This window comes from Haliotis rufescens, unplaced genomic scaffold (assembly GCF_023055435.1).
Source record: "Haliotis rufescens isolate VD_foot unplaced genomic scaffold, xgHalRufe1.0.p SCAF_10, whole genome shotgun sequence".
Lineage (NCBI taxonomy): Eukaryota > Metazoa > Mollusca > Gastropoda > Lepetellida > Haliotidae > Haliotis > Haliotis rufescens.
In genome coordinates this window covers 39,676,178-39,695,901 of record NW_025963780.1, presented here as the reverse complement: position 1 = coordinate 39,695,901, position 19,724 = coordinate 39,676,178, and the positions used below count along the sequence as shown (strand labels likewise).

Below are 19,724 nucleotides of genomic sequence, written 5' to 3'. Positions count from 1 at the left end.
TTCTAAGGTTTTGCCAACGCAGCTGGTTAAATATATTGTGTGGTAATTTGGGGGATCTGTATGATCCCGGCCAGGTTTTGGTATGGGGACTACAATGGCATTAAGCCACGAAGGATGAAAGTTCCCTGACGTCCATATTTGGTTAAATATATCAAAACGTATCTTAAGACATGATTCAGAAAAATGCTTCAATATCTGACAGTGGATATTATCATCCCTGCTGCAGTATCATGAGCATGCCAAAGAGAGGCATGTTGCTCATGTGGTGCAATTTCATTGTAATTTTACCATGGTTTGATTGATGGTGTCTGATTGCAGGCGAAGGGAAGGGCAGCATCTGGTGAAAATGAGATGGCGAACGTGCTTGATAATGACATTAGTGGCATCGTGATTCTGCCTTTGTAGGTTGTGGGTTGTATGGAATGACCCATGGAACACTCGGGGCATTCATGGCCCTATAAACGTATGGTTATACACTGATAATACCATACAATATATGCAATAATGCTACCAAATAATTTTGGCCTTTGAATATGACAGAGGATCGCCGAGAAGAGTCACAGCAGAACCCGTTCTTATGATCTCAGTCCCCTGCATCTGGTCTAGTGGTTGGTGATTGTGATATTGTATTGTCTATGAACCTAGTGATTGTCCCGTACCATCCTGTAAATACACTGTAAAATATGATTCTCAAACAAGGGCATAGGTGACCAGGGCGGCCCTCTGTCAGCTCCCTGATCGGCCCAGTCGTCTAAGGCGCCGCGATTCGCTGTGCAGAGTTGCTCCCGTGGGCACGCCAGACACCTATGATTGTGGGTTCGAATTCCGGTTCGCCACAATTATTTTTCTAGGTTTGTAAACGTCTGAGACCTGCATCACTTCGGGCTTTTCCCCCACATTAAGCTGACACGCCGTGATGTAACTGGAACACGGCGTTAAACCCAACTCACTCACTCACTCTATTGGTCAGGATATAATCATCAAGGTGCTGAGTGTTCAACACCTGCTTGACCATTGTGATCTTTGGTTAAAGGGATCATTTAAATGGTACATGTTCCATTGGAAAAGCAGCCTTCTATTACTGTCTTTTTGTAACGAATGCGCACCACATAATTACGTTGCTGTCCCATCGACAGGTATAACAAGAGGAATGGGGGTTTCTAATAACCAGTGAATAACAGGTGTGTGTGTTTTGGGTCTTGCATAATTAGGGGGAAAGCAATCCGGCAACTCCACTACCTCGTACACAAGCCTGAGTCAGAGTTTGGCCAGCCTTGTCGTCGTTACATTCTGCAGACTAGGTTCATCACCGCATCTTCTCGAGACTCTTACACAATGTGTGGTTTCGCCATCTGGCACCGCGTGTTTTGCGGATGTTGATAATGAACTGATGAATGCAGTTTTTTGTATTTACCTTATTATAATGTAAATGTAAGATCGGTTATGAACTCCACCATGTAAACACGGAACACGTTGCATGTATGCTCTGTCGTCGCCAAACAGTATTTACACTGCACAGCTATCCCATGTGTTTTATGTTGTTTGTTTATTGTGATACGGCTATTTCGTTGGGATATCACGATATCTCAATGTTAATATTATCAGTTTCAATGTCATGAGGGCGTTTGGGTAGCCTAGTGGTTAAAGCGTTCGCTCGTCACGCCGAAGGCCCGAGTGCGATTCCCCACATGGGTACAATGTGCGAAGCCCATTTCTGGTGTCCCCCGCCGTGATATTGCTGGAATAATGCTTAAAGGGGCGTAACCATACTCACTCAATGTCATGAACATTGGCAAAAAAAACAAAAACACAATATCTTTATTTTGTAGGGTCACAATAGCTCTATTAATATTTATTGGCAAACGGACTTTTCATGACTTCGTACTCTTAGTATTCAAATATGTCCACGTGGTAGTTAATGAATTAGACATAAACATAGATAATTGCAGTCGACTATGTCATTCATACATTCACACTAACGACAAAGTGATTACTGTAACACCATAAATAAATGCAAAATAACAAATAACAGGCATCTCAAACGCAAAACCAATTATTATAATTCATGGATGTTGGTTGGCTGATTGTGTCATACTAACTGTTTACATGCTGATAATGTACGTCATGTCTCGGTGTCAGCTGTCTGATCATGCCATCATCTTCCCGAGGCAAGGGCTTTAACTGACTATAAAAGTCCAGTTTCCACCCGTGCCGTACTAGGCTGGAATTCCGGAGTTATTTTTTGGATATGAGAGGTGCAATCTGATTGGTCAATAGGAGGGACGTAGAAGGGACATAGCTCGTTATAGTACTGGTGGCACGACGATCGAGCCAGGAAACTATTTTGTATTTATTCGTATACAAGAAAACCTTACAGGAGTCAGCCACGTATTGTTGTGAAACGTCTTGTCACTTGGTCCATTGATATACTTGATCCTCAAGGAATTCTGTTACCTGACACGGTAAGTCCGAGGACATCACATCACGATCTTTTGAGTCTGTGCACGTCGTAAAAGCTACTCATCTGGGAAGACAGATATACGTCCCGAAATGCGCCTGACGAGAAACAAAGTGTGCCGTTAAGTACAAGGTTTAGAAGACACTTTTATAACATGAAACAAAATCGTTTACACAGGGGATTTCATATTTCAACCCTGTGGGGTTGAGATAAGAATAAGTAGAGAGCGCTCTATGTGTTTACCTAAGAAGCGACTAAATTAGATTGGGCGTCCCGGCTATTTGACGTAGCCGAGGGCATGCCATCGTACCTCGATGACGTTGAATGTTGCTCATGCTTTCATTCACTGGTTTTCCTGGTCTAGATTCAATATTTGTTACAGGGCTCATTGTTAAGAAACATTCACTCGTTCATTCATGTCACATGTTAACAGATTAAAAGTAACTGATCAGTATAGATCTGGTGTCGTCACAACAGCGCCTTTCCTCTGTCATGGGGTATATACTCAAACTCATATTCTACCCTTAAAGGGCAAGTTCACACGGAAATTAACCTATTTTTCTTGTACTTTTTCCACATTAAAAGTGTTAACCTAGAAGTGTCATAGACAAAAATATAAAAATATCACAATTAATTAACATATTTTTCGCATTAAAACGATTTATATTTTTCACATTTACCAAGTGTTCTATTTCCACAACAAAAACACCATGGCTTATGCCCCTTGCAATATGACGTCATTGGTGCCAATTGATAAACATTATGACGTCATCATGCTTTGTTAGAGCCGCTTCACGTGGTGTAGGTCTAGGTGTGTGATTCTAGCGTCTCAGATGCCAGCCAGCATAGTGTTATGCTGAGTCACCACTGCGCCGGAGTGTGTCGTAGGCCATGTTGTTTTACCGCAAACTGGTACTTGATATCTTTTGCGTTGAGAATAGACAGGGACCCAGTTGAATTGGCACCAATTACGTCATAATCTAAGGGGGATAACTCAGGCCTGTTTAGCTCGAAAAACGAAGGCCTCATAACGGCATATCATTTTCACACTATTGTGAGCTTTCTACTTTCACTGTGAAAAAAATGAGTGTATATTTTCAAACACAGATACTAATTAATTCTAAAATTGCGTTTTGTTTAGAAAAAGAAAGAAAGTGATTTTTGCGTGTACACTTCCCCTTTAATATTAAACTCAGGGGCATGATGGCCCAGTTTTCAAAGACAAAGACATTCACTGTGCCTAGTTGCTTCCTATTAGACCCGTGAAGATCCGGGCTAGAATAGTTCTTCAGCAACCCATGCATGCTGTAAAAGGCGACTATGCTTGTCGTAAGAGGCGACTAACGGGATCGGGTGATCAGGCTCGCTGACTTGGTTAATGCATGTCATTGTATCCCAATTGCCTGGATCGATGCTCATGATATTAATCACTGGATTGTCTGGTCCAGACTCGATTATTTACAGACCGCCGTCATATAGCTGGAATATTGCTAGGTGCGGTGTTAAAACCCCCCCCCAAAACCAACCATCCCAAAACCTTTCAAGAATCCCTTGGTCGTGGGTCTGAATCAAAGATCATAATTTAATGCGGTGTCACTATCTCTATGGCGTGCGTTACCTGCATTGTAGCACAGGGGAGGAACAGAACACCCGTATGAGGAATTCCCTGTTTATTCCTCTTTTCTCTGTGGAGGGGACTGCAAGATAGCGCCCTGGTCTGAGTGTAAAGCGGAAGTTGGTGTGCAATCTCTGATTGTAGACGTTGTTGCCAAGCGTGTCTTCCATCTTGAGAACATAGAGCCTTTTTTTTCTCTCATCAACACGATTTATCTGCGAAACAAAAGAGTGAGTGAGTGAGTTGGGTTTGACGCCGCTGTCAGTATTTCAGTTAATCACGGCGTGTCAGCTTAATGTGGGAGGAAAGCCCGAAGTGATGCAGGTCTAAGACGTTTACCACGTCGGTGAAACCGACGAGCATGGGTATGGTGATGACAAACCTAGAAACATAATCAGGGCGAACGTGGATTCGAACCCACAATCATAGGTTTCTTGCGTGCCCAAGCGACGCAGCTCTGTACAGACGACTGGGCCTCCCGTGCCCCCGCGAAACAAAAAGAGGGTTATGTAAACAGTATAGAGGGCACGGGTGGAGCAGGTGACATGTGTCGCTGTTTGTTTGTTGTGTAACGCTGCACGCAGCAATATTCCAGCCATATGACGGCGGTCTGTAAATAATCAAATCGGGACCCGTGATTGATATCATGAGCATCGGTCCACGCAATTTGGATACAATAGAATGCATCATCAAAGTCGCCTATTGCGTCAAACATTGGTTGCTGAAGACCAATTCTAACCCGGATCTTCACGGGCGGAGCCGCTGAGTAGAGTTGCGTCATTTGGATGTGTTCCAGATACGTCCTGGTTATTTGTGCTTGCCTTCTCGTCAACGAACACATGATTTGTTGTTTTTACAAAGTGTCAAATGTCTCCGACATGATGCATCTCCTCATGCTTCCCCTTTTACCATCTAGAACTGGATCGGTCATAACACAAACAGATGGAGCAACAACGACAGGAAATATGTTTCCTTGTTTATTCTTCACTTCGGGATATTTGGGACAGCATATTTCAAGGCTATACATTAACTGACTCCTTGTAATCTGATTACATGTCAAGGACTGTAAATAATGCGTTAATAAGTGTGAAACACGCAATTTAAGGTAGCAACAGGTTGATGTTCATTCAACAGAGTTGAGTGTTGGGATTATGGTTTGGCATCTTTTATGATGAGCAGCTGCATCATTTCTCCCAATATTAACAGGTCCTCAGTTTTGTAAATAAAGAAAAATAAAGAACACTTTAATACGCAGTAAGGATACGATGACATGCATCAACCAAGTCAGCGAGTCTGACCACCCGATCCCTTTAGTCGCCTCAGCAACGGCCAGCACGGGCTGCTGAAGACCTATTCTACCCCGGATCTTCACGGGTCTCCTAGTCATGTACGAGGAACGTACTTTTCTTGGTTAGTCACAAAAAGACATAGGTTACTTACCATAAACAGATCACAACGCATGCCGTCAGTGTGTATATGTTCCGTGTTTTGTACCAGTTGCAAAAACAATGGAAGATACCCGTCTTTATTCAGTTCTGCAATGGAATATACAATCGATCAGGTTTAATCAAAATGTCATCATCGACTTTCACCCTCGTTGACTAAACTGTGGAAAGAAACACATTTTCGAGGTCTCCAGACCCGGTTGGTTGTTTTAAAAGTGTTCGTGGCGAGAAGGTACTGTCAAAATGAAATCAAGAAAATAGTGACCTGTGGAAATCTTCGTAGCAAGAAATCTAAATCGGCATGGCTAATACGGGAAGAGTGTCCCTATCAAGGTACAAGTCCCTGTTCACTGACAAAACGGCCATATTTTCATGTAAAAATGATATTTTATTTAATAAAATTTGACATTTTGATAGAACCAATACCAAGAAATGATGGGCTGCGATATAGGAACATACAAGTTTCGAGTGTCTTCTCTGCCAATGTTTGCTACATTTATTCTGAAAGGGAACAATGAAAGGCGATTTCACATGCCGCTCACTCAGAGATGTATGAGTTGGGTTGGGTTTCTTTTTAACAATATTCTGTCTGCTTGGCAATGTCACAGAAACTAACCCAGGGTCACCCATGTCAAGACTGACAATATTTGGGATTTGCGTATGGCTGAGGTGATGAAACAAATAACGGATAAGAGACCACAACACACGATAATGTCAACAACACTGTAGTCCTTTCACACTTTTAAAGTGGACTTTTTTGAAAGTCAGTCACGATGCAATGAAACGCTCTGGGAAAATGTAAATGGAAAGTCTGTGATGACGCTAAGAATGTGATTGAACGACTGACAACATTGACATTGAATCTGTAAGAGGCCGACCTGAAGTATTGTGGCACAGCCATGTTATGGAGTGATTGCGAAATTTCCAATGTGAGGGACAAAACTGTCTCGCCAGAACATACTGTGGGCTTCGGGAAGCGTGTTGTGTCGTTTGTACCCTAGAGGGGGTGTTACATTGGCGACCAGGATGAAAAAGACTAGCACAAGAGTGCTAGAACAGTTTGGTTGCTAAACTGACGGGATTTCGCTAATCCGGACTGCTCGAGATACCTCCTGAGAGTACACACCCATGTGCAAACAAGAGAAATGTGGCTACTGCATACATACATTCACTCCTGAACATGGATGAAACAGCCCTGCATCTACACATGTTTGAGATGCGGGTGCAGAAACCACTATCGGGGAATGTGTCAAATTGAGCTGGAAGAGACACCATCAGCAGAAGACAATGGACATAAAACATGGAAGAGGAAACAGAAACCTGAATGCCAAAGAAGGAAAGGAAATGTTAAGAAAATGAGCAAGCAGGAAAATTCAACAAGTTCGGATGAAGAAATATTTCAACAGTCACTTTCAACATATAAATGTTATTAAGAAAAGTTGACAACAAAGGGAAAACAGTGAAGCTTGATGTTGTTGGAAGCAGATAGCCGTCGAAAGATTAGGTCAATTCCATGGTATGACTGGATACCTATAGTAGTTCATATCAAGATATGCCAGTTCCTCTGAGTTTGGTTTCTATTAGAAGTGATAGCACAGTAGCATTTAGTAATCCGTGAAAACCCATCTCCATGAGTGAGAGGTGAAGTGAGCTTCTGCAGGACTTGAGAACAGTTGCAGCCGGTACCCTACATCAACAGGGTTATGACTTACAAAGAGAAACGATACAGCCAAACAAAAACAAAATCCACCAGGAGATGACATATACCTCGGTCTGGTGCAATTCGGAAATAGAGATTCGCAACTTATACCCCACTTTTGGTTCATTGCCATTGGATACCTTCAGTTCAGTGAAGAAAGACAATAATGCGGTTCAAAATTGTTCAATATCCCAAATCACCAAAAGGCACTAGTTCACCACGAGAATGATCAGTATGGCAAGATTCGTCTGGATTATTCAACGGTTTTTGCTCCGGAAATCACTACCTTCGTTTTCAGCAAGGTCAAACTTGGTGTCATGAAAACTAAAATGAATAAAAAAGCCCTCAAATCATCAAAAGTCACCAATTCTCCACTAGACTGATCTGTATGATCTGTATCTGTATCAAGTTCCACCAAGAAGTGTTCAACGGTTTGGGAGATTATGCTCCCGAAACGAGCACTACTCGTTTAGTTAAGTCCAAATCGTCATCATGTAAAGGGGCGGTCGGGTAGCCTAGTGGTTCAAGCGTTCGCTCGTCACGCCGACGAGACCCGGGTTCGATTCCCGACATGGGTACAATGTGTGAAGCCTGGTGTCCACCGCCGTGATATTGCTGGAATAATGCTAAAAGCGGCGTAAAATCAAACTCGCTCGCTCGCTCATCATGTAAAGCTAAAAAAGCAACAAAAGGAACCAGTTTATCTGTGAAGAAAGTGTCCAAAAGATTTGCAGTTGCAGTTGCTGTCTGACAGGCAAAGAATCGATTCAGGATGTATCTGCTAGGGGCACTCTGATGGCACACAAAGCATTGTTTTCAATGTTCAAGAAAGCATCATCGAAACCTCTGGACAGAAGAGAGAATATGCAAGACGTCGATTAGAGCTATTATATTAACCAGGTTGTGACTTACTGTCGAGACACCCATTCCCCATCAGGATGACAGCTCTGAAAAGGCGTTGTGAGAGCATTGTGCAGACTGAACACGCCGTCATATTGGAACGCATCGTGAGAGAAACAACTAGAGATGAACAGCTGAAGAAAATCAAACTCAGAATTCTCAAAGAAAATTGGGATATTCAGATGTCACAGCAATACTTTGTCTCACGGAAGGCATGATCTTCTGTTTGCACAGAATCGTGAACACAGAATCACTGCAGAGAACAGTTATCAAAGCAGGCCTCAACTTACGACATCTGGGAATAACGAAAGCCATAAAGATGTTGAGAGAAAAACGTATTGGCTTCCGTACATAGGCCTTATGATACAAATGGTCCTGAACCAGTGCTACCATCGCAAGGGGACCACTAAAGACCATCGCCATGAACCGGCAAAATCAACTCACTGAGATCCCTGAGAAATCCTTGGAAACAAGTAACCATGGTGGACCGTTTCCAGACAGAACAGCCGAAAGATTAAATGATGGCTTAAAACTCGACCGTGAATCCTGTCAGTTTAATTTCGTAAATGCAGTCGTGGTTTAAAAAACACACTGATACTCAAACACAAGAAGAATTAATCAATGAACAGGATAAATGGAGAGAAGAATCGTTGTGAAATACGAAACCGTGTGGACTTATGTGACCGTCAAGATATTCCTACAACGGTATAGGGGTATTCCAGTCCCATTTGCAAGAACTGAACAGAGCCAACCAAAACTTTCATCGAGGCCACAGACGAAGCCTAAAATACCTTCCTGTTTATGTGACTTTAACAGTCATGAGAAATGACACATTTTAAGTTTTAATTATCTAAGAAAGGTTGCGGTGAGAGAATTTGTAAGTGGAGAATTCTATATTAAAAATTCTAAAATGAGAATGGATAGGTTACAATATTCCCATCTGCGCCAAGGACAAATTAGTAGAAGAATAGATGCACACCATTATTTTCCACAAACTGGTATTCATGGGGCAGAAGTCCACTAGAATTTCCAATTTGGTAACACACATTTTGCCAGCTATGCAAAGAAGTACATGTATGTTTGACTGTGAGATGCAAATGTATACTAGTATTTCCTTGATTCAACTATTTTGAATTTACAGTCACCATCTCTAAAGGAATGGGAGAAGTGTAGTATTGTGACTTATCCCGCTTATTGTCCGGTTGCGTATTTTACAATGTAAGGGAGACAACTCATTTGTCGGAATACACTGTGTGTTTTTAAGAAGCGTGTTGTGGCGTTTCTACCCAAGAAACTACCGACCAAAAACATCCAACTTAATACTGTTCAAAGCACTACTACACTGACACAGCAATATAGACTGAATCATGATATAAAAGTACCTTTATTGCTTATGGTGAACTCAAAACGAGGATTATGTAGTCTCTCTTGGACATTTTTCCCTCGTCCAGCCGCAGAGTGTCCTTTCCATTCCCCATAGATATGTAGAGCATATTCTGAATGAAATTCAAATTTAGCGTTAGTACACGTTTAAGTCAAATACTATGTCGCCAGGGAGGATACAGCAATATCGAACCTGTGATCGTCGATGGAGTGTCTCCATTGTTTATGAGACTTCGTTTATAACAGCACCATGATTATGAATAGGGGAATGTGTTATGGAAGTTATTTGCCATGATTTATAATGGTCACTTTATATACCTAGTATTAGTCTAGTGATTGGAGGTGCCAACAACATAGTATCCTGGTATGACATGGATATAATTTGATATCTTACAAGCTCGGGTTTAATATGGTGTGCAAGAATTGATTTTAAATATTACTTTGCTTAAATGACTTAACTGTTAACATATTAAACTTGGTCTCGTCGCTATATGGCTGAAATAATGTGGATGCGACGTTAAATTTTAACTCACTCACTCACAAGCTCGTTATAGACATATGGTGTTTCAATTTTGAAAGACCTTCTTCTGGTCTATTGGTAGAGCGGCCGCCCAGAGGGCGGAAGGTTGGGGGTTCGATCCCCGACTGCGCCATACCAAAAGACGTTTAAGGATGGTACTTGTTGTTACCCTCAACTCAATTTTAAACGTAAATTGTAATTGCTTGTTTGACCGACGTCGGGGTACCTTGATACGCCATCAACCAAATAAACGAGGAAGTAATGTCACATTTTTCATTTTCCCTCCGTGGTAACAGTCGTAGAATAACTTCTTTCAGGATACTTACTCATTGGCTGTATGCGCCCATCTACAAGGCCATCTGGTCTGTGGCAACAGATCATGATCTGACAAAACTGTTCCAGGAAATCATCAAAACTCATCCAGAACTCCCCATCATCTCTGTCGTGGCGTATCTTATCACTCTCTGATACAGTCTTCCACTCATAGCTCCTGTAAGAAGTATCGAACAGGCATCACCATTGCTGTCAATGGAGCTTTCTTTACCAGTGCCCATCTCCACATCTACAGATTTACTACTTGCCCTGTGAAACCGACACAGACACTTGTGTTGGTAGGCATGGGGGGCGATTTACTGCTAGCCCTGTGACACTACTATCATATATTTGTAAAGGAAAACCTGGATGACCTTTTTCTTATCTACGTACTTGTATGTGTCTCCTATCAAACACGCCATTATTCCGCTCTCAAAACACCCAGATGTAAACTTGTTGTTAGTTGTTTAACGCCAAACTCAACATACTAGAAATTGCAGCTATGTTATGTCCTTAAATCTGGACCGGACAAACCAGTGATTTACATCATAAGCACCGATCTACGTAACTGGGTTGCAATGACATGCATAAACCAAGACAGCGAACCTGACCACCCGATTCCGTAAGTCACCTTTCACGACAAGCATTGGTTGCGGAAGACCTTTTCTAATCCGATATTTACGTGATTAATTTTATTGTGAGCCACATTCAAGTTATCTGGAGCTTAAAGTTCAATAGATTCGGATAACACTTGGGTTGACATATTTATTGAAATGACGATCATGCTCTTGAAAACCGCCATGTTTCCTTTTCTATCATAACGCTATCCGAACGCTCAGTTGTAGGGTCGAGTGTAGTTGGGGCGTGGCGAACGCGCATGCTGGTACGCAGTAGGGAAAGCGCTGATGAAACCCAGGCTAAATATGATAATATATGTTTTTACTGTAAAGGTAAATGTTTTATTTCAAATACCGGTACATATAGCTTTGGAAAAGTGTGGATTATATGTGAATTATATGTGTCCATAATGCGTGGTATCCTTAATCTCTAAGATCGGGCAGTGCATGGAGGAACACACTAATGAAACTAAACCAATCTTCCAAATGGACTTAACCAAGTCTAGCTACCTGAAGATGTAAGATATGTGGTACATGGATAACTCAGGGACAACGAAGTAAATGCTGGAACAATCCAATCTGACAAAGGTGAACGGGGTCGATGCGCTTCTCACGATTTGATTTTTCTCTTGTGACAAGATTCCATAAACGTTTGCCACAGATAATTCCGATAACAATAACAATGCTTTTTCCGATTTGCAGAACAGATGAGTTTTATGAAAAAGGAATTGAAATACTTACATGTCTCCCCATGTCCCCTTCCACTCAGAAGAACCGTGAGAATTTCGAAGTCTTAAAAGAGGAACTTGCTCTCCATTTCGTCTTATCACCTGAACATATGCATAGCGTCGCCATATGTTAACTTATTCTCAACATAACATTACCCTGTGAGCGCACTCTCAACATAATGTTACCATGGGAACGCATTATCAACATAACATTACCATGTGAACGCATTCGCAACGTAACATTACCCTGTGAGCGCATTCTCAACATAACATTACCATGTAAAGGCATTCTCAACATGTTACCATGTGATTGCATACTCAATATAATGTTACCATGTGAACGTATTCTCAACATAGTGCTTCCATGTGAACGACTTCTCAACATATCATTACATGTGAACGTATTCTCAAAATAATGTTACCATGTAAACGCATTCTCAACATAACATTACCCTGTGAGCGCATTCTCAACATAACATTACATGTGAACGCATTCTCTACATAACATGACCTTTATGAGCGTATTCTCAGCATGACAGCTGTAACAATTCTCAGTATAACATAATCGTTTTGACTTGACTTTGACAGCACCATTTGTAAGCATTCTCAGCATATCATCACCATATTATGAACGCATCTTCAATCAACATTACCATGAGGTCGCAGTTATGAAAGCATCAGGGGTGCATGGAAACTAGATATGTATTGTAAACAGCGAGTGCGCGAAGATTTTGTTTCTGTTTGGTGTGAAACGTAAAGTGGGAATTCCATTTTAAAACGTAGAAGATTTGTGGTTTGGTTAGGTTAGTTGCTTATAGTCTGAGATTGAAGGTTTACATTACTCGATCATGTCTAAAAATCAATAATAACTATAGCAAATATCACAAATGTAAAACAAATACTAACCAGACGTATTCCAGTCAGGGAGTAGGCATGGCCGGCAATAAGTCCCATATTCACGTCATGTGTCTCCTGTTAGAGTGAAAGCATGAGATGGTCTGGGTGCAGAGAGAGATTTGATGCATCTGTATATGCGCTTGAGAATGCATTGTACACACGGGGAAAAGAACACGAGTCTTTTGCCCGAGGAGTCGATGCATTAACCACTAACTTGGCTTTACAACTGGCCCGAATTTACACATAGGTCAACTACTTTTCATAATGACAATTTTTGACTTACTGCAGGTGTGTATCCTTATGTGGCATGTTTCATTTCACCATATTTTGAGACTGCCATGGTTTGATTGACGAGAATCAGGTGAGACATTAGGTGTACTGGGTGCTCTGTATACCCGTATCTCGATACTCACACGAATAGAACAGCTAATGTTGGCGCCCATCTTAAAGACTTGGTTCAGTCTGTCAAACAACTGTTGAGGGTTTGGCTTGTCGTATTGTAGTTCTATTAATTCTGTGACACCTCCTGATAGCATGAGACAGGCATCGCTTGAGTATCCTCCTTCATCGCCCACCTCATTGTACGATCCATAGAGTCTAAACAAATGGTACATTAACTACATGTGCTTGTGAGTGGGCGAGTGTGTTTTACACTACTTTCAACAGTGCGTGTGTTTCAGTTGTGTAAAGGAATATCAGTTTCATGCATGAAGCAGGCTCAAAGCGACGCAGGTCATAGACGTGTACCATTTGTTCTCACGAACCAAGGATAATCATTAGTTTGAATCTACGATTCAAATCCACGATGAGAACCCGACAAGCTTAAGAGACACAAACGACGTGTGTTTGATCATGTTTGTTGTCTGTTGTACATCAGTCATTTGGTTAACTATGTTCGATTGAAAGACACTTAAATACTTGTAAAATGACGGCCAAAAGAAACGTTACCAACGATATTTCTATGATAAAATATGACCAACACAATTTGAAGCAGCAGTAACAATTGTATTGTAGAAATTCATCATTCAGAACAGTAAAATGCGAATTTACTAATTCAACAATAAAATCCTTGACCTGCACCAGGGATATTTCTTGACAAGGGGTCATTCGTCCAGTATTCGATCAACGAGCGGCAATGCATCTTCGATTGCGGCGTCGAACTGAGTAGACAAGCGTCCTCACATCCACTGCAGGTATCCGATTCCATTCCTCAAGGAGGGCAACGACCAACGCTTGTCTCGTGAAGGAAGGATGTTAACGTTTCCGAAGACGACGCCCCAGCTGGTCCCAGAGATATTCTATGGGTGACAGACCTGGTGATCGAGCTGGCCACGGCAGGACAGTCACGTTGTTGGCGTTGAGGAAGTCTTTAGTAATACGGGCTTTATGGGGTGTGGCGTTATCTTGTTGGAACACCGTCCGTTGTTGACGCTGGATGAAAAGAAGAACCACTGGCCGTAAGATATTTTCAATGTAGCGTTGTGCTGTCAGATTGCCTTCGATGACAAGTTCCGTCTTCTCGTCCCCGCAAATGCCGCCCCAGACCATCACACTTCCGCCCCCGTAAGGTTCCACCTCCTGGACACAACAAGGAGCCGTACGTTCACCACGTCGTCGATAAACTCGCGTCCGCCCGTCAGGTTTGAAGAGTTAGAACCTGCTCTCGTCACTAAACAGCACTCGCCGCCATTTCCTTTGTTGCCATCGCTGAGTTTGCCTGCACCACGTCCACCTTGCACGTCGATGTTGACAGGTCAAGGTCATGCCCTTGAAAGGGTGATAAGCCCGGAGACCATAATGTCGTAGTCGTCTGGTCACTGTTTGTCTGCTGACCGGATGTCCTAAGCTGTTGGCAGCTGATGACGTCACAGTTCGAAATCTGTTCCTCAGATGAAGTACCCGTCATCCTGCGGGGTCGTGACCTTTGGTCTGCCACTACGTGGTCTGTCGGCGGTTCTGTCAGTCTGTCGAGACATGCGACCAGTCTGGTAATGGTCATCTTGGAGCAGTTCATGTTAATGGCAACCGCTCTCTGTGTCGCTCCCATCTGCAGCATACCTATGGCTCTCTCCCTCTGGACAGCGGTCAGTCTTGGCATGTTCGTTGGTGTTAATCATCGCAACCAATGATAGGGAACAGATCCGTGAGTAATTTATACCCGGAAATTGCAAGATACTTTGGGAAAGAATGTTTTAAAAAATTGCTGAAAAACACCAATATCTCCTAACATCCGTAAAAAAACGTGCAAAGAACGATAGAGAACATGAAGGCTGTATTCGTGAGATGTGTTCTTTACCGTTTTTGAACAGGTTGGCATCTTTGTTTCAAAGTGGCAAATCAGTTAATTTTGGTAACGTTTCTTTTGGCCGTCAGTTTATACATCTATTTTCACTGACGCAAAAATTGACAACAAGACATATCCAAGATACGAACTCTTTTCATTTAACTTAATCTTGTAGCTAACGCATAAGGATATTGGGAAATATCAGTTAAAGCGAAGTTCGTTGAAACGTCCAGCAGTTAAGTCATTACCCATAGGAAACGCTATATCCTCAGTAACAAATCGTATATGACAACAGGAGTGCGTGAGTGAGTTAGTGAGTGAGTGAGGGATCGAGGGAGGGAGGGAGGTTTAATGCCGCTTTAAGCGGTTTTCAGGTATATCAACGTTTGTTGGTTTATTGTGGGAGGATCTGTATCTGACGTTTACTAATTCTATTAAACCAACGAGCACAGGTAATGTACTGGCAATCCTACAAACATCATCAATGCCGATGAGAACAGAAACGTTAGGAGCTAAATATTTACAATGTATATATAGAGAAGCTTGAGTTTCATACACACTTGGCAAGAGCCTTTTCCATGAACGACACCCACATCTCGTTTTTGTCTGTCCCCGAAGTGGCGCCGTACACTTGGCGATGGCCGTTCGTGTAACGCACGGGAAGAAAGTCATCGGTGTAGACGTCCACCCACTGCCCAAACCTCCACAACCTGCAGTGGAAGACTCCGTCTGTCAGAGGCCTGTAGGAAGCCTTGTTGATAACCTGGATTAAGTATGGCAACTCGCTGGTAAGTATTGTTTTACTGATTTGACCAAATGTCATAATCATAAAATAAAATACACATAGTTTAATTATATTTGTATTTTTCTCACTACTCTGGCTTTGAGGGAATCAGAAAAATAGAAAATAAAAAAAGAACTGTTGAAAAGTTATTGATATAACTTCTCAAACAATATTTTGGGAATCCAACAGTTCATATAACAAACTATGAACTGAAGGAAATCACTTCTGGTGCCTCAGAATAAATATGCAAACCAGTTGTTGACAGCATGAACAATGACCACACCGAATGGTCACCACACGATATCCATGGTATTGCAACAATACTTGGGGATACCAATATCAGTAATGGGAAAGTATCTCAATTGTGGTGATTCCTCCTATCAAATCGGTCATGCTGACACAACATATTGCAACAACGTAGACAACTGTGTCACCAATACCATGGGAACACTCAGCATCAGCAAATAACGTGAAACGTTTGTTGGAAACATATCCGTATTATTAGATAATATATTGTAGTGACTATTCTTTTGCATAACACTTGTCGGAGCTACATGGGTTAATGTCAACACCAAGAGCATATATTGTATGAATATGGAATAGTCAGTCCCAACATTTCATACTTTCATGTATCATTTTAAACTAGTAAATGAAAAAATGTAAAATAAAAAAACAAAAAACTATAGTAACTATAGTACAGTAAACTACGGTTATAACGAACACGCTTATAACGAACTGACGGATATAACGAACTAGTAACTATAGTACAGTAAACTACGGTTATAACGAACACGCTTATAACGAACTGACGGATATAACGAACTGACTTTTTGGTCCCGACTACTTGCTGTAGTCATGCTGTATATGTACTTATAACGAACTACGGTTATAACGAACTAAAACTAGTAGTCCCTTTGAGTTCGTTATAACCGTAGCTTACTGTATATATATAAAAAATAGTCATTATTTTTAAAAATCATGTTTCAAATGAACGTGACAAAGCCCATTTTGTGAAATGCAAATTAAATCCGTGTTTGTTCTAGCAAACGAGATCAGCAGAGTTCGACAACGATGACACACAATCAACCAAGTCATACAGACTGACCTACCGATCCATTTGGACGCCCCTTGTGATAATTATATGTTGTAACCCAGGGTTGTGAAATAATCATCTGTACGTGAGTGTTGATCTACGGGGAAGAAAGCTAAACATGCTCATCACTTCGAGGAAATCCATGAACACGGTACTGTACTGACAAGTCAAATATTTAATTGTTCCGAATCCGTGATTCAAACCTTTGATCAGCGAGTTCTATACGCAACTCTGCACAACAATACAGCACCTCAGACCACTAGCCACCCATGCCCTCGGTTCAAAATGTAAAACATAGCTTACAACGAACGCCATGGTTGTGCTTCCTACCTTTTTACACATGTCCGGTTTCTCTGCAATCACCGCCAGCTTGGCCAAAAACCAGCAGGTGCCAAAATTCTGCTGCTTAACATCAAACCTGCTGGTTCCATCAGAGAAGAGAACTGGCGCTTGGACGATTTCCTTAGGTAGACAAACGTGACATCGATGTCTGAACATGAACTACTGAAATAAGCTCATCATGTTTGTGTGCAAATGACTAAATGGGTGACATCTGTGTGTGTATTGAAAACGTAACACACTGTGCCTTCACATCGCTATACTACTCAGCATTGGATAGGGATTCCATGCTGTAAAGAACGAAGGACAACAGTTTAAGCAATCCGTCACTTAGTCCCCACCTGGATTTTAGAAAATCCTTATCAGAAGTTGAGTATGATATAAATTAATGTATCTGGGTTTTTTTTATTTCGGACGACCATTCTGGACATATATACGGAACATTGCTGCAATATGTCGAAACTACATGGAGTCGTTTTAAATAATAATTGTAAACAGCCGGGCAAAATAAAGTGTACACCAATGTTTAATGGAGGTGAAAAATTAAACAAACACGACATGTCTTTTCGATGGTGATGTAATTGATTTGGGAAGCATAGTTGTGATTTGGACAAGACGTTTGCAGTGTTTGTTTGTTGTTTAACGCTGCATTCAGCAATATTCAACATATATGACGGCGGTGTTACGTATTTCGATAGAATATTTGTTGTTAAAGTAAACGCAGTACCTCTATATTGGGTTCGAGTTTGGGGATTAAATCATTTTTAAACAAATAGAAATATACAGTTATTTGCATGTAAAAAATCCCTTGGCGTTGAAATAAATACACTTATTATCATGACATGTGGTGACTGTGTCAGGTATCCTTTTATTTAAGATATTCAATATCGTCTGAGCTTAATAAATATGCCATTCTATCGGTTACCTTAGAAATGTTTTTATATGGCACACCTTACTTACTTGTGGCCGCTTCCACTGGATTCCTTTGACAGCATATTCCTTTATTGCCACGGGTAGAGTGAAGGTGGTGTCTGTCCATAACTGGCCTTTGGGGACATGTGGACGGCGTTGCCTGCGACCAGCTGAACCTGACGTCCTGAAGTCTACAGTACAGAGTTTAAGACCTGGAAACTCGGGGTCGTCTCGGTAACGTCCTTGGGGAGACGCACTACCGTAGAAGTTGCCATAGCTACAATCACTTGTTGATGAAGAACAGCCCATTGTTCGCACGCGCAGAACCTTATAATTTTGAAATGCATAATGATTTATTTGTTCTCATTTCTCATCGAATTTAGGATCATAGAAGAGGCGTAACTCGTTATCATGAATCGTGAAATTTTCTTCAGAAATCGCCTAGACACATATTTGGCCCATGTCCATACCGACTGTACCCATTATAATTCAAACCATACAAATATGCATACACATTTTCAAATGTATAATGTTACAAATGATATACGTGAACTAACCATAAAGATACTCGTCACCCTAAAATGCGTGATAACACGTCAATCATGTTATCCCAATTCCAGACAGGCCGACTGTTATGTCAAAAAGAACAAGTAACTGGCTGTAAATCTAATTTAGAGATTATCAACAACTGATATCTGTTAATGGGACAGATGTTAAGTTATTTTAATGTAAATGTAAAAGCAAGACCTGTGAAGATCCGGGTTAGAATAGGTCTTCAGCAACCAACGCTTGCCGTAAAGGGACGCAACTGTGCAACAGCGACTTAGACGACTCTGTCAAATCCATTGACACTGGTAATCCTACGTAATTGTTGTTGGAGTAATAATTGTTGTTATTCACAGCAGACTGTTTTGACATACGACTCTACCATGTGTTATTATAAGTTAACAAATATGTTACAATCTAATCCCACTAATTTGTTGTTCAAATTATGTAAGCATTTCGTTATGATCGCATGAATAATTTATTCTCATATTCATCCACTGACTGACATTATAACGCGAAGCATGACTTGGATGATTAAAACAATGTAAAGAGTCAAGTGCATGTTATATTAAACAGCTCCAGTATGTGGTATTTGCTTGTTGTTTAAAGCCGCACTCAGTAATATTCCAACTGTTTGAGGACAGCCTGTAAATAATCGAGTCTGTGCCAGATAATCCAGTGATCGACTTTTTTAGCACGATGGCACCCAATCAACCAGGTCAACGTGCCATTTGACCATCCCTTACGACCGGCAGTGGTTGCTGGGACCCTATGCTAACCCGGAATCCGCTTCGGGTCACTCTGCAATTGATAATGATCTTTGCCATTGAGAATCAAGAAAGTACATTATGACTAAATTATCCTGAAGTGAGTAAAAGAGTTATGTCTGAGTTTGACGTTACTTTCTCTATTTTCCAGCGCCGTTTTAGCTCTACCTTTCATCCAGACGCTGGTTTAAAAACTAAGGAATTAAAAAGGGCAAAGCTATAATATATCAATAAATGAAAGAGTAATGATGTTTTACAATATGGCTGAATATAAGCAACAAAAACATTTCTTTTATCATGACATATGTCTGCTGAGTGCAGAGTTGATTGTATGATCCCACCTATATAAACGTGTGAAACACTATCTAATCGTCTTCGCGAAAAGGCGAGCATAACCTGTCCCAGCGCTGAGAACATAAACATTT

At 41.3% G+C, this 19,724-nt stretch overlaps 1 protein-coding gene across 1 annotated transcript; it reads right to left on the bottom strand.

Moving 5' to 3' along the window:
* Positions 1–1,847: 1,847 nt before the first annotated feature.
* Positions 1,848–18,307, bottom strand: LOC124142685 (calpain-A-like). The gene is made up of 11 exons (XM_046511263.2): positions 18,035–18,307; positions 17,066–17,197; positions 15,419–15,621; positions 12,988–13,171; positions 12,584–12,649; positions 11,691–11,779; positions 10,347–10,510; positions 9,500–9,613; positions 5,514–5,608; positions 4,077–4,288; positions 1,848–2,556 (listed from the first exon to the last, which is right to left on the bottom strand). Exons 1-11 carry the CDS (start codon positions 18,293–18,295, stop codon positions 2,517–2,519), a joined length of 1,560 nt encoding a protein of 519 aa, XP_046367219.2. The 5' UTR covers positions 18,296–18,307; the 3' UTR covers positions 1,848–2,516.
* Positions 18,308–19,724: the final 1,417 nt, after the last annotated feature.